The sequence below is a fragment of the Schistocerca americana genome, chromosome 8 (genome assembly GCF_021461395.2).
Source record: "Schistocerca americana isolate TAMUIC-IGC-003095 chromosome 8, iqSchAmer2.1, whole genome shotgun sequence".
Lineage (NCBI taxonomy): Eukaryota > Metazoa > Arthropoda > Insecta > Orthoptera > Acrididae > Schistocerca > Schistocerca americana.
The window spans coordinates 519669129-519685539 of NC_060126.1; the positions used below are offsets into that span (position 1 = coordinate 519669129).

Sequence of the window (16411 nt, forward strand, 5' to 3'; positions counted from 1 at the left end):
TTTCTCAGTAAAAACCACGTCCTGATCATGTATCGATAATTAAAATCTCTGAGAAGCAGTGTGGCATGTAAGAGACGTTTATCTTAACTGCAGAAGTCAAAGAATGTAACCCAAAATTTCGGAACATTTTTATGACAGCTACAAAAGATGAAAGTGACATTAGGAGGAAGTTTCGAACATGCCTTGGAGAAGTTTTGTCTGGGGGGCACTTGTAACCCAATACACGTCAATACAGTAGAAAATATACCAGAAGTAATGAGAAAAAGAATACTGGAACATTTTGGATATTTATACAAATGAAAGAGAGTAGATTAACCAAAAAGGCCTTCAAATGTTTGTGGAATAAGATGTCAAGATGGATCCACGAATCAATAAACCGGACAAGTGTAAGTGGGAGTCATGTTCTGAGGGTTCCGTAAAAATTCAATTACATACACAGATAATAATACTAATTTCATGTGGCTCAATGGCCTGGAGCAAGTCTTTCTACTGGACACCACTTTGACAACTTTTGTGTGTCCTACCTACCCCAGTTATCCAACTGGATATAGGGGGACCTACTGTTTAACGTGGAATCCAAATCCCGTGTCATTTCTGTTGACATCTCACACTGTTGGCAGCTGAAGGCTAGGTAAAAACAAAGACTGAAAAGTACATAGTTCAACCAAGACTTGATCCTGCACCCTCTGCTTCCTGGCACACACTTGACTGCTATACCATCAGGCCTGATGTGTATAAATTTTTCACCTATAGGTTTCGATGATAGTTTGCGAAAACCAGCATATGTGACATATGGTTGTATCTTTTTATTGTACTGACTTACAAGCTTTACTCTAGCAGGGAACTGTAGACTACAGTATGTGACAAATTTCAGTTTCACACCTCTGCCTGTTCGCGATAAAAAAAGATCTTAACGGTCGAACAGACAGACAATTTGATCCTTTAAGGGTTCCATTTTTACCAACTGAGGTACGGAGTCCTAAAAAGAATTTAGGGGAAAAAATTATATATCAGCTGACGAAACAACTTATAAAGGTTTAGGGAAAAATCATTCAATATGGAAGAATTCCAAGCTAGAAGAGTGAAAACTGGTATGAAGTGATCAGAAGGAAGAAGAAAAACACAATGAACAGATAAAGGGTTACTTGAAGGAAGGGGAGGGGGAGTGTCTGTGATTCTATCAAAGTTTCTATTAAGCATATTGAAAAGTACACAGTGCAAATCCCTGGCACGGAAGTGCGGCCATTGACATGGCTTGAAGTACACAGGATAAACAGATCTGATTGACATTTAAGAATAATCAACCTGTTACAACAGATGATTTTACAAAATGACTTGACTTCATAACATTAAGGATATGTTCTGCAGAAAATTTCACAAATTGTTTCAGTAATTATTGCATAATGTTTTAATTTTGTGTGGACATAGTTAGTTGGTTGCATGATCCATTGATCAATCCCACGGTACGGTAGCCGTTATGATGTGGAATGTGTCAATTGCGGAAGAAATGCACATATGAAACAAAAAAACAAAGATGCTGTAACTTACCAAATGGGAAAGCGCTGGTACGTAGACACAATAAAAAACACACAAACACAAATTTCAAGCTTTCACAACCCAAGGTTGCTTCATCAGGAAAGAGGGAAGGAGAGGGAAAGACTAAAGGATGTGGGTTTTAAGGGAGAGGGTAAGAAGTCATTCCAATCGTGGGAGCGGAAAGACTTACCTTAGGGAGAAAAAGGACTTACCCCTAAGGTAAGTTTTTCCCCCTAAGGTAAGTCTTTCCACTCCAGGGATTGGAATGACTCCTTACCCTCTCACTTAAAACCCACATCCTTTCATCTTTCCCTCTCCTTCCCTCCTTCCTGATGAAGCAACCTTGGGTTGCGGAAGCTTGAAATTGTGTGTGTGTGTGTGTGTGTGTGTGTGTGTGTGTGTGTGTGTGTGTGTGTGTGTGTGTGTTTGTGAGTTTTTTATTGTGTATCTACCAGCGCTTTCCCGTTTGGTAAGTTACAGCATCTTTGTTTTTTATATATATTTTTTCCACGTGGAATTTTTCCCTAAAGATTAATATTTCTATTACTTACCCCATTCCCTTAAATGGCACAAAATGCATATACTATATTTATAGATTTATTTATTCCTATCCAAGAATTCATCTATGGTATAGAAGGAGTTGTCAAGGAGATATGATTTCAATTTATTTTTGAAGCTATTACTGCTGCCTGTCAGACACCTTATTTCATCTGGTAATTTGTCAAAACTTTTAATAGCAGCATATTTTACCCCTTTCTGCGCCAAAGATAGGTTGAGCAAAGGATAGTGTAAGTCTTCCTTTTTTCCGGTATTATAATCATGAATATCACTATTGTTTTTAAACTGGTCCATGTTGTTGAGAACAAATTTCATTAGTGAGTAGATGTATTGTCAGGCTGTTGTAAGAACCCCAATCTTTTAAAAAGATGCCTGCAAGATGTGCGACTATGAACCCCACACATTATTCTAACTACTTTCTTTTGAGCAGTGAATACCTTTTGCCTAAGCGTTGAGTTACCCCAGAATATTATTCCATATGACATCAGAGAGTGAAAGTCTGCAAAGTATGTTAGCTTACTAATTTCTATATCCTCAAAATTGGCAATTATTCTGATCGCAAAAGTTGCTGAACCTAGTCACTTTAGGAAATCCAAAATATGAATTCTTCAATTAAGATTCTCATCTATATGTACACAAAAACTTAGTATGCTCTACCCTGTCTACTGACTTCCGTTGTGTTATATATATCGAAGGAACTGTACAGTTTCCAGCAGAAAATTGGATGTACTGTGTTTTTTCAACGTTTAGAGCAAGCCCACAGGCAAAAAGCCAATTAATGACTTTTCCAAAAACCTTATTTGTATCATTTTCAATTGGACTTTCTTTTACTGGATTAATAATGATGCTTGTATCATCAGCAAACAGTGTCAGTTCAGCTTCCTGTTTCAGATAGGAAGGGAGGTCGTTCACATATATGAAGAACAGCCCTGTGGGCACCTAATGTAATTTCACCCCCGTTAGCTGAAGTGGCAAACTTATTTAAATCACTTGACCCATATAAGAAAACTTTTTGCTTCCTGTTCTGTAGGTATTACTTAAACCACTCATATGCTATTCCATTTATGCCATAGAATTGTAATTTCTCTAACATAATGTCATGACTCACACAATCAAATGCTTTGGACAAGTCACAGAAAATTCCTATTGGTGACATTTTACTATTTAAAGACTCTCCTATTGGTGACATTTTACTATTTAAAGACTCTATCATGTGGGCAGTGAAACTGTATATTGCTGTCTCAGTGGAACAGCATTTTTGAAATCCGAACTGTGATTTACTAAGTATCCCATTACTGTTGAGATGGCTAACCACTCTTGAGTACATTACTTTCTCAAAGATTTTTGAGAATGCTGTAAGCAAGGATACTGGTCAATAATTATTGACATCTGTGGTGTCCCCCTTTTTGTAGAGAGGCCTGACAATGGCATATTTTAACCTGCCTGGGAAAATACCTTGAGCTAGTGATGCATTACATATGTGACTCAGAACATCAGCTGAAACTGCTCCACATTGTTTTAATATCTTATTAGAGATGTCATCTACTCCAACAGAACATTTATTTTTCAGAGATTTAATAATTTTACTTATTTCACAAGAGGTTGTTAGATGAAACTTAATCTAATTTTTTTCGAAACAGACTCTTCCATGTACTGCCTAGATTTTTCTTTTGAACTGCTCCCACCAATTTTTTCTCCTACACTTAAGAAATGGTTGTTAAATACATTAGCTACTTGTGTACTGTTGGTTAGGATGGTCTCGTTCTCTCAAACAGTAACACTACCTACCCCAGTGGTTAATTTTCCTGTCTCCCTTCTAACAACATTCCATATTGATTTGATTTTATTGCCAGAGTTGTTAATTTCTTCTCTAATTTACATATTTCTTTATTTCCTTACAACTTTTCTCAGTATGTTACAATAATTTTTATAGTGTAAAGCTACTTCTAGATCTTTACTAGTTCTTGCTGTCTCATACAGTTTTCTTTCTCTTTATGAAGACACTTTAATACCTGTAGTAGTCTAAGGTCTCTTTGAGAAGTGTGTGGTGTTACACTTAGTAATTTTCTATGGGAAACAATGTTCAAAGAGGGACATAAATTTATCAAGAAATATGCTGCACTTATCACTAGCATTTGGCTCATTATATACATCTCCCCAATTAACATTTCTTAAGCTTTCTCTGAAGTGCTGTATAGGTACCGCATTGAGTGACCTCACACTTTTACTTAATTGTTTCTGAACCGTACACCTTGTTAGGTTTTGAAAGTTAATCAGTTGTGCATCGTGGTCTGACCACAGGGAAAGTCCATGTTTGTTTTACATCCTCTTTCTGTACAAATACATTATATATTAGTGTGCTACTGTCCTGACCTATACGTGTAGGGAAATTGATCACTGATTCTAAGTTATATGTTGTTAATAACACTTCTAGTTCACCTTTCCTATCAAAATTACTTAGAAAGTTTACTTTGAAATCACCACAGATTAATAACTTCTTCTTTTTGTCTGACAGACAGCATAATAGGGAGTCAAACTTTTTTTATGATCAGCTCCCAGTCTCCTAATGAGGACCTGTACACTGTTGCTAATATCAATACTACATTATATAGCTGAAGTTCACATGCACAAACCTCAAAGTGCTGATCAACACAAAATTTGCTTACTTCTACAGTTTTGCATTTATACCCTTGTTTTATGAAAATGGCAACTCCTCCTTCATCCATCCTATATCTATTATACCCACTTATACTGACACTATCTATGCCCACAGTTACATAATGTTCAGACAGGCGGAGTATATCAATCTCATTGTTATTTTTGAGGTCATCCAAACACACTAATAGCTCATCTACTTTATTTTTTATTCCCCTGATATTTTGATTAAGTATGTTGATACCGCCCTTAGCTTTACCCTATTAACTGTATGTGATGTTTCTTTTATTCTATTTATCTTGATTTTCATCTGTCTGGACTGTGGCTTTAACCTAAAAAACCTGTCTGCCTGGACCCATTAACCACAGGGATCACCCCTTGTGTGACTGTGGACCCCCTTACAGTTTCTGCAAATAGAGAAGCTAACTATAGAAAGTATATGGCAGGCTTTGTTTTATTAAAAAGTTATCATGATCAGTCTCTATGTTCTTATTCTATTAAATGTAAATTACAAGGTATGTTAAGAAATTGTTTAAAAATGGGCAAAGAACTTTTTTTCGTAAATGGCCTCAAACATAAACAAGGATCAAAATTTTTTTGTAGCTTTCTTATTAAATTAAATTTGGCATGACTGACAATGAAATATGTCTATCCAATAATTTACAGCAGAAACTTAAGCCGAGTGCAGACTCGACAGATAAAAATCCAAGCCGGGTGCACGTCTATCACCAGTGCCACGGCATACTTTATGGGATGATGTGGATCAAATACTTGCAGATGCAGCCAGGTAAGGACTTGTGAATGCAGACAGCTCTTCTCTTACCTGTATGGACCACTACAAACTATTTTTGGTGACTTTTGTCCTGTATGTACCAAAAAGATGACAAATGAGCGATGATTAACACCATAACCAACGTAACATTGCTGTAAAATGTGTGCCTAACAAAACAGAAGTAAATCACTTATTGAAACATTTGTCTGGCCTCATAAATGTTGAAGGTATTTCAGAGGTTTGGTGACGACTGCACAAAATGTGTAGACAACAGTTACACTTTGCACATAATGAAGGGAACCTCTGGCTGCTGAATGGAAGAAATCGATCTTTCACATTAACAGTTGCAGTTGTACACCTGATTGAAGTTTCCTGCAGAAAAAAACTACAGTGTTCTCAGTGTGTGATGTTCAATGTGACTAACATTCTATGCATTGCTGGTTTGGACAATCTGTCATGAAATTTTACTTAGATGTCTTGAAAATGATTGCAGCTAAAACTGATCTTAAAAAAGGATATCTGTTATTCCAGGTAATCCGAAGTGTGCAATAAGAATTATATTATAGGAACCAAATGTAAAGAGACTTAATGTAAATCCTAAAAGTAACAAGACTGTAATCACATTCTTCTCTTTACAAGGACTTACCTGCCTATAAAGACGTCTGTTTTCTTCAGTGTTCTCAACACCAATTTCTGAAAATCTCTTGCCTATGGTAGCAGTGGACTCATCAGCAGCTAAGATACCTTTGCCAGGTGCCACTATGGCCTGTGCAATCTGACGCAGTTCCTGCTGCAGTTCAGGTGGTGGGTAGTTGAAGTAGGTTGTCATGTTGAATGGGGATCACACACTGAAACAAAAATTTCAGTCCTAGTTTACTCTCCCATTAAAGAACACACAATCTCAGCTTACATGATCACACTGAAGTTTAGTACACTCAGTTATAATCAAATAACCACAAAGGAAGTAAAGGCTTCTGCCTTTGCAATGCACATCTGGATGTATAGTAATGGTGCTGCATATCACATACAGCAGCAACGTGTTATATTCCAGACCACAATAACTTAATGTAGGATAGTATGCTTTACTGGGGAATGTGTCACACTTGCCCCTCCCCTCCCCAAATGCACCTGAACATATTTTAGTTTCTTGGATAGATTTAACACTATTAATGATTTTATAGTTATAGTGATAATCGAATTGACATCATCCTCATCTGCTGCCACAACCACAACTATGTCTATAACCACCACCACCACCACCACCACCACCACCAACAACAACAACAACAAAATAAAATTGTAGCTACAAGAACTGTGCCATCTGGTGCCTTAATACCAAACAGTGTTTTATCTCCTTGGACCAAATGCTCAGATGGTCATGTATCTCATCAGTATTGAGTGGAAATAATCTTATTCCTGAGCCTACTGTGTAATCATGCCACAATCAGTTGGCAAATGAATGTTGGATTCCACTAATACTGGCTATTAAAAAGATGTCCTAAAGCACTTCCTTACATTATTGGTTACTAGAGAGAGATGTGTCTGGTATTCATTTCTACTCAGTTGCACCTGATGCAACTCTTGCACTGCAGTTCAGGTTTAAAATCCATCAGCATGACATTAGTGAATAATAATGTCACTTTATTCATTATAATTGTGTGACGAACAATGGGTAACTGCAATACAGATAACGGCATAGCTCACTCTAAAATTTTGTACATAAAATGCTCAGAATTTCACTGTAAGTGCTTCTCAATGTTATTCTGTGAACTACTACAATGCTTTCCAGAAAGTACCAAACAATGTGACCCAAGCCAACTACGAGACGTAATTAAATCGTGGTAACACCGAGTGGGGTGGCGCAACAAAACTGTTCCTTCCATTAAGTTATCTCCAATTCCTTCCTCCACTGTTGCCCAGTGAGATAGTGCTCCATTTCTGATCTGTTTATGAAATGCTACTGTCTTCATCTCCTCACAAGGTTATATTGTAGATACGTTATTAGGAATCTTTCATTTTACCAGTCAACACAGCTTATGGTCTATCTTACATGGAGAGGTGAGAGAAAACTTTTTTCTTCAATTTACCTACAATACACAGTACGCAAATAAAAAGCACATCACCATCCTTTCATTTTCAGTATAGGCTTCTGAATGACAGTTAAAAATTTGTAATTACCTCTATTCATTAGTAGCTGTCAAATTACGATTATTCTAATCCAGCATTCCCCTTCAGTTCAATGACATTAACAATCTGAGGTGCTATGTCAGCTGATCCGCGAATATATCTGTTAAAGAAACCTTAAACATAGGCAATGTTACTTATTCCAACATGGTAACTAACTGTCACAAAAAAAAACCGACTTTCTAATAAAAGTCTGAATTCTTATTTTTTCTCGGTTCTAAATGCCTTAACACACCAGAAATAATTTTAATTACAGGGTTACCATCAGACCTGGGCCCACATGTTATTAAAATTTATTCGCTAGGGGGCGTAACACAAAGTAGTAAAGTACAATTCGCCGAGCAAGATTACCGAGTGCTAAACAACGAGCGGCAACTGTTCGCTATAATTTGATAGCAAAATAAAAGCAAAATTAAATACAATCTTCTCACATAGTACTTATTTTGTTGCTGAGAGGCGTACCTTTACGCAAAATGAAAGCGATGATTCCACGAGGGCAATGCGGCAGATACTACTACAGAGATCGACAACTACTTCGTCTGCAGAGCCACGAAGCCCCCGCCTCCCGTTTACTGAGAAGCGATTTCGCAAGTTCACACTCGGTGTTTCGTGCTGATAGTCACGTGAACCAGCTGGCTGCTGCAAGGTGGGACACACAGGTCACACTTCACTCAAGCGCCAAAGCCAATCACGCAACAGGACGCGCGCCACGCCACATCCAGCTGAAATAACGGAGGTCGTGGGAGGGGGAGGAGAAGAGAGGGGACGATGGCTGTACACTGTCTGTATCTGACGCAACGTCTACGTCACATCTGCAACATGTAAACCTGTTAACCGAAGGCAGTGTCAAACAGGAGCCATAAATCGCGCTTAAATTAACTAAAATTTAAACACATCACACATCCGGAATGGTTAAACAGCACACTTTTAAGACTTGTCGAGTTCGTCCATTTCATCGTGCGGAGAAAAGACACCTGAAACCGCAACAGACTGATGGGAAATGTTCTACGCAGTGTACAGCGTACGTTGAATTTAGTTTTTTTTTAAGTGCTGGTAAAAAGCGTTGATGGGGTAGAACTTTCCTTGTAGACTGACGAAAACATCTCAAAATCTCTTGATAACCAACGTCCACACATCAGTAGTTGGACTTCGGTAGGTGTTTGCCTGTTCATATAAAAGCAATGCGGTATCCACACCTCTTCTTGGCCACGTTAATCTGATGATACACATGTCGCAAGAAATACGCCGCATTGCAATTTTAAGAGGTACAGTAACGTTTCCATGAACCAGGATGTTCGGCGCTTTTGAGGGCTATCTGCTTCCTAAATTAAAAAAAAAAAAAGTTTGATGAACACAGTAACCTTCAAGGTATTCTTATAAAACGTAAAGGCAGTAAGGCATTGAACCACCTTCACAAGCACAGATCTGTACAGTAAACTTGAGATCGCAGAGAATTTGAACTGGAAGAAAATAGAGAGAGCTTTCAATGAGTGTCTTGAGGCGAGAGAAATTTTACAGAACATTCCAAAGAGCAGTGTGCCGAGATACCTTACGACAGAAAGCGAAGACTTTTATTGACAAGACAGATACGGTAGCAAGAAACCAGGATATTGGGTGCCTGATCATCACAAATATGTTTCCACGTGACCAGTAAGAAACTCAGACTTCCCAGAGATGTTTCGGTCGACAAAACTGGAGCGCTCTCTCCTCATTTCTGACACCTCAGTGCTGTGGAGGATGGAAATAATCCATGATCTTGTAGAGTGATTTGGGAAGTCTATGCGCTCGTAGCGGTGGGTTACTGCTCCCTTGCGATGCACAATAATGCCTTCAGTGCACGAGTTTCTGGACCCATAGAGATGCCGTGATCGGTGATTGCTTAGCGCGGTATGTGCACTCAGCTTTTGGTAAGGGACGACTTCATCTGCCTTCATGGCACCTGTGGCAGCCCACTTCACCATTGCTTCACTCCTGTTCGCTCCACTGCTTTCAGTTCGGAAATTAATCTTAAGAAACCTAAGTTACATGATGCAGTTTGCTATCTGCAATAAACAGTGAAAACCGAAAGAAAATCCCTTTCAAAAAGGACTATGTCCAAGCGGAAACAGCGCCGTTGGAATCCTGCATGACGCGAAAAGTTCTAATGGTTCAAAGCACTATGAGACTAAACATCTGAGGTCATCAGTCCCCTAGAACTTGCAACTATTTAAACCGAACTTGAGGACATCACACACATCCATGCCCGAGGCAGGATTCGAACCTGCGATCGTAGCGGTCGAGGTTCCAGACTGAAGCGCCTAGAACCGCTCGGTCACACCGGCCGGCCCCGCAAAAAGTATTTTGACTGCCAAATGTCGAGCTAAAAGCATCATCCGCAACGCTTCCATACTCTGATTACCACTGTGAATCAACGGACATCAGAAGTGCGGCTGGAAAATCATCCACATTTATTAGATGTAATTTTAAGCGATAGAAAAAGTGGAAGATGAATGGATAAATAAGGAAATGAGGGAGCCAAGAATTAAACGAATCGATATAAAATGTGTCGCCATAGCTCATGACGTAGCGTAATTACCAGGACTACCGCTGAAGTCAGACACACCATATAGCACATTCATCAGATGGCTATGAAAACTGGCCTCCAAATCTCTTCGAGAAAATTCAATACAACGATAGCAAATAAGCCGATTGGGATCCCTGACGAGATGCGTCACACAGGTGAAACATTTCAAATTGAACAAGAAATCCCAACTTCGCCATACCAGACAGCCGCTTTCTCAGAAGTACTCGACGCTGCTGACATCATTAACCATCAATGTGATCGGCATCGGCAAAATGGGACGACACATTCTGAGGAAAACATTCATTCGGAGCCAAGATGCAAGACTGTACATGGATGTGCAAGAACTCAGAGAAAACTATTTTCTTTGACAGAACCGCTACGGTCGCAGGTTCGAATCCTGCCTCGGGCATGGATGTGTGTGATGTCCTTAGGTTAGTTAGGTTTAAGTAGTTCTAAGTTCTAGGGGACTGATGACCTCAGAAGTTAAGTCCCATGGTGCTCAGAACCATTTTTTTAAAAAAACAGCCCGAGAAGTTAACTAAGAGAAGACGTTGTCATCAAGGTCGTTTCGGTTTTAAGGAAATGCTGCACGTTAGACTACCAACAATTACGGCAGGTAAACAGTTTGATGCAACAAACCAAACGGACTGCTTTAACCGTCTGCTGAAAACCTAAAACACGTTGGAAGACGAGAAGTAATTTGAGAGACAACGTTAGGCGACATGGGCGCCATGCGAAATCACGATATTACTGTGATTGTACAAATGCTGTTATTTCAATTTAACTAAGGCGATTTTCACAAAATTGGAAGATATAGAAGAATTCAGCCTACGAACGATAAACAAAATTTTTGATGTCTTACGTCCTCAAGATTATCTTTTTTGCGATAATTAGTGAGAAATCATATGCCGTGCACGTTAGATGCAGCTACCAAGATTTGGGGAGACGTGCTCTCGGAATCGAATTCGCCCGGCGGATTAATGACAAGGACTGGCCCCCTCGGATGTGGTTTTCAGGCAGTTTTTCAACATCCGACTAGGTAAATACCGGGCTGGTACCAACGTGCCGCTTCAGTTGCACGATTCGCGGACATTTAGAAAGAGTTTGTGCATTTTCACATTGGCTAAAGCAGACGCAGACAGGTGGGGGTACACAAATTATCCCGCGAAAGTACACGATAGAGACTAGGAAAAAGAAGAAAGAGTGAGAAATTATTAGTAGCAGACAGCGGCAAGGTAGGACCACTCGCTCTTACTTCCCATCACATCATTACTTTCTGAATAAATATAGAACGTTGCTGCGCAATCAGCGGCCATTAATATGTATGGGTTACGTACACGAAACAGACCAGCGACATTGTTTGCAAAACATCGGATAAGCGAACAATGAACAGTCTCATTATCGACCACTTCTAGAAGTCAAGAGACTTTTTCTGTCGGTGGAAGCCTTATCACTAACTACAGCGCTTTCCACAGTGGACAAAGAGAGAGAATGACTTGCGGATCAACTTTTGAATTACCGTGGATGGAACCATCTCTACGCATCTGTCAAGTCTGGCCAAACTAACTCCTCCTCACTGGACACACTTTTGGTCAGCTTCACTTCTCTAGGACAGAAACACCACTGAAGCTTAACTGTTTATGTTTGCTTATGCAGGATGTCCCAAACCTAAAAGTCAAAGTTTTACAGGTGGCAGAGAATCTTAGGCCGTGTTTAAGGCAAGTAAATAATAGTCGAAAATGAACATTTAGTTTTTTACTTATATAAACAACTTACATCTTATATTTCTGCGCTGGACAATATTCTGATTACAATTTCTTTATTTTCTGAGAAGATAAGTAATATCTCAACTCAGGTTAAGTCAGTCAGTATGCGTGTTTGGTTTCATTCAACGCCAAGACAACTTCGTTATTGTTAGGGACGGAACACTCGTTCGGCTTCGTGAAGGAAAATGGGTGAAACTGCAGTTGCTTTACTGAAAGAGGCTTCACACTATTCTCCATCAATTTCTAGCAAAAAAACCACATAATGTAGGTCAACGTTGCTGTACGTGGCATTTAAACTTGAGTCGTGATCCAAGCGTTTTGCCTCTGATCCACATCACGTGGTTCCCAACGTAAATTTGACCGGCCGGAACGACAGTCTCGCATAAAATGAAATGTCCTTCAACAAACTGCGTGCAGGTGCGATGTTAATAAAGGATGAAACAAGCACAAACATAAATGGTGCCTTGAATAAGCGGAGCTTTCCAGAATGGGGCTAAATAACGACTTTATTTTTGCCTAGATCCCTACAGTCGACTCATTAAGCCAGTTGAACACAGTCGATCGTAGAATTGGGCTCCCAATCCCAGAGATCCACTAATACACGTTCCGCTTTCGAAGACCTCAATAAGTAACCAAACAGACACCTGCTACGCAGTCCGAAAGGAATGCCCATACGTGTGTCATTGGACACATCACAGTTTCAACTTAGTGGTTAACCTGAAAGTCACCAGGATTTTCTTCCACGTCGTATCTTCATGGCGACACATCACTGAGTTAACGCAGTATTTCTTCACATCACCAATCATCTGAAGCTTTATATGCTCGTAAATTATTTCTTTCAGATTATTGATTGTTACAAGCTACTTCTTCATGATCATTTTTCTTTCGGAAATTCGGAGAAGGTATTAAAATCCATGGAGAAGAAATAAAATCTGTGAGGTTAGCCGATGACATTGTAATTCTGTCAGAGACAGTAAAGGACCTGGAAGAGCAGTTGAACGGAATGGATGGTGTCTTGAAAGGAGGATATAAGATGAACATCAACAAAAGCAAAACGAGGATAATGGAATGTAGTCGAATTAAGTCTGGTGATGCTGAGGGAATTAGATTAGGAAATGAGGCACTTAAAGTAGTAAAGGAGTTTTGCTATTTGGGGAGCAAAATAACTGATGATGGTCGAAGTAGAGAGGATATAAAATGTAGACTGGCAATGGCACGGAAAGCGTTTCTGAAGAAGAGAAATTTGCTAACATCGAGTATAGATTTAAGTGTCAGGAAGTGGTTTCTGAAAGTATTTGTGTGGAGTGTAGCCATGTATGGAAGTGAAACATGGACGATAAATAGTCTGGACAAGAAGAGAATAGAAGCTTTCGAAATGTGGTGCTACAGAAGAATGCTGAAGATTAGATGGGTAGATCACATAACTAATGAGGAAGTATTGAATAGGATTGGGGAGAAGAGGTGTTTGTGGCACAACTTGACTAGAAGAAGGGATTGCTTGGTAGGTGATATTCTGAGGCACTAAGGGAGCACCAATTTAGTATTAGAGGGCAGCGTGGAGGGTAAAAATCGTAGAGGGAGACCAAGAGATGAATACACTAAACAGATTCAGAAGGATGTAGGTTGCAGTAGGTACTGGGAGATGAAGAAGCTTGCACAGGATAGAGTAGCATGGAGAGCTGCATCAAACCAGTCTCAGGACTGAAGACCACAACAACAACATAGGCTATTGCCTACTTGAACTCAAAAACACAATCATTTCCATCTTTACTGAGATCTTCCAATATCTTTTTCCAAATCGGCTTGTGTCTCTGGATCTGATGGGGGAACTCTCTGATCCGGTATTCGCATGGGGGGGTTGTCTCCAATTTTCACGATATTTTTTAATTTCTTCGCTCATGATGCAAATATTTCGTTTCGAATCATGTCTCTTCCTGTATAGCCCTTCATTTGAATTTTATTTTCTTATGTTTTGTGGGAACCCATTTCATGGCGGTCTCTTGTACTTTATGGACAAATGTTCCGCTAATGGTACCACAGACAGTTGGGAACTTGTCTTCTATTTTCAATATAGAAATCAAAATCATAACGTACATCACAGCTGAAGTTCAAGATTCGAGAAGTTTGTTCTTTAACTTAAGTATCTAAAACAATTTTTGATCTGACTGGTTATTTTCCTCGGGATAGCATTATTTTCGTTTTATTACCGAAACTTTTAAATTGTATTGCTGATATGTGTCGCTCAGCTTGTGTACTGATCTTTGGAGATAGCCATAATTCGCTAACTTAATTCTTTTGTTTACTTTAGATTTTTATTTATGAAGGATCAAAACGTAAATATTAAAAAGAATAGGCGATAGTCCTCACTATGTCTTAACCTCCCATTAATAACTATTTCTTGTAATTGTTTTCTACCTGTTTTTATAACAATGCGTGAATGTTTATAAAGATTTTCGCTACCTCTATTAGGTGATAAGGATATCGACATTTGGATCTGACCTCTCATAGGCTAGCAATGTCGATTAAGGCCATATAGGTATCTAAGATTAAATTCTCTGTCTTTTTCAATAATGTTCTTAAATATAGAAACATCGTCCGTGCACGAACGACCCGATCTAAATCCATTTTATTCCTCTGAAATAACAGCTTATATGACTTTCTCCACACGGTTATTGGCTGTCTTTGGGAATAGTATGTAGCCAGAGACTGATGTCACAATAGTTTCCACAGTAACTGCGTTTTTCTTTCTTGAAGAGGGTAATTACTTCTGATGTACAACAGGGGTCTGGGATCTTGCAATTCCTCCAACATTCATTTGTAACTTGGAAAAGTCTTTTATCTAACGATAAGCTTCCATATTTACAAACTGCCTATTGGCTTCTGTCTGGGGTTCTTCGGCCGACGTTCATCTCATGATTTTTCTGACGTTTCGCCAGCACGAGTGGCTGGCATTGTCAAAGCTTCACCCTCTATTGCCGGCTATGGAGGGTGAAGCTTTGACAATGCCAGCCACTCGTGCTGGCGAAACGTCAGAAAAATCATTAGATGAACGTCCGCCGAAGAACCCCAGACAGAAGCCAATAGGCAGTTTGTCAACAAGTGGCCACGAAAGCCTTAACAAAGTTCCATATTTAATTAGTTCGTCATTTATTCCACCCATTTCGGTAGCTTTCTTGTTTTTCATAGCTTTCAAGGCCTCTTGTAGTTGCACCATAGTAATTGGATTATTGTACATACTTTCTCCAAGGTAATCTTCGGCTTTCTGTGTACATCATCATAAGAAAAGCATTTTGAACGCGTTCGTGTAGTTGGGAACGAGACTTTCAGGTTCATAGGCAGTTTCTAAGCCAGTACAGCATTTGCGACCGAAATATAGCTATACAGAGTTTGTGTGTGTGTGTGTGTAGGATGCGCGCGCGCGTGCCGCATCCCCTAGCTCTGCACTGTGGAACCCCCCGCAACGGAATTTTCCACGCCACGTTGCAGTGCCCTGGGCAGCGGACGCTTTCCGTGTCACCTTCGGCAGCAGAAGCGTGGCTTCCGACTACCGGTGACAGGCAATACGTCAGAAAGCTCAAATAATACTGCCAGTCAATCGCTCTCTCTCCATCGCCGCCTCTCCTTCTGCGGCATCAGCTGTCACAGTCAGCGGCAGGACTTGCCTCGTTTCTCGTAAAAGAGAGACACGCACGGTACAGGGGAAACAAATCGAATTTGATGAAATATTCACAGGTTGTCAGCCGTAACACATCGTCTTGAAACTTCAAGATGATGCTGCAACTCTGCAGATTTTTTTTCACCTTCTTCTTCTTCTCTCTCTCTTTTTCCAATCCGTAGTACATTCTGGCTATTGATATAGCAGACCGTTATCGGATACCTAAGCCTCCCCCCCCCCCCCACTTTCCTTCCAAAGTGGTGCTTATGTGGAGACAGCCGATAATATAAATAGGCGTCATATTGTTTACGAAGTGCTAGTAACTGCTACACCCAGTGTTCAGCTAACGATTTCGGCTACATTATTTGCAGACAACGCAACAATCGCAGTAGGAACTAAACGTCGTCGACAGCTACTAAAGTAGTTACAGAAAGCAGTAAACGTAAGTGCTCCCAGTAACCGTTCGACGGCATCTACAGTAGAACACGTGCCCAGTGCACTTCGATTCTACGTAGAGAAACCGGCGTTGACGACAGCGCCAAGCGCCGCGTCGCCAGTCCTACAACGGAGGCAGTATTACCCACCTGTTGATGCTCCACTTCACGTGGCTTGGCCCTTTTTCTTTCACGCGTATCGTCGAGTACTGAATCATTCACGAAAGAAACTAGTCATTCTGTGTGTGTGTGTGTGTGTGTGTGTGTGTGTGTGTGTGTGTGTGTGTG

At 39.9% G+C, this 16411-nt stretch overlaps 1 protein-coding gene across 4 annotated transcripts in view; it reads right to left on the bottom strand.

The window, feature by feature from the left end:
• Positions 1 to 16411, bottom strand: part of LOC124545973 (fructose-bisphosphate aldolase) — a 136450-nt gene that overhangs the window by 32029 nt on the left and 88010 nt on the right. For 3 of the 4 annotated variants that reach the window (XM_047124939.1, XM_047124936.1, XM_047124937.1), the window contains exon 2: positions 6168 to 6369. In XM_047124939.1, coding sequence (XP_046980895.1) covers positions 6168 to 6350 — 183 coding nt within the window. In that variant the 5' untranslated portion in view covers positions 6351 to 6369. Of the gene's footprint in view, positions 1 to 6167; positions 6370 to 8167; positions 8297 to 16411 lie in introns of those variants that run through there. The other variant, XM_047124938.1, reaches the window with a different exon arrangement.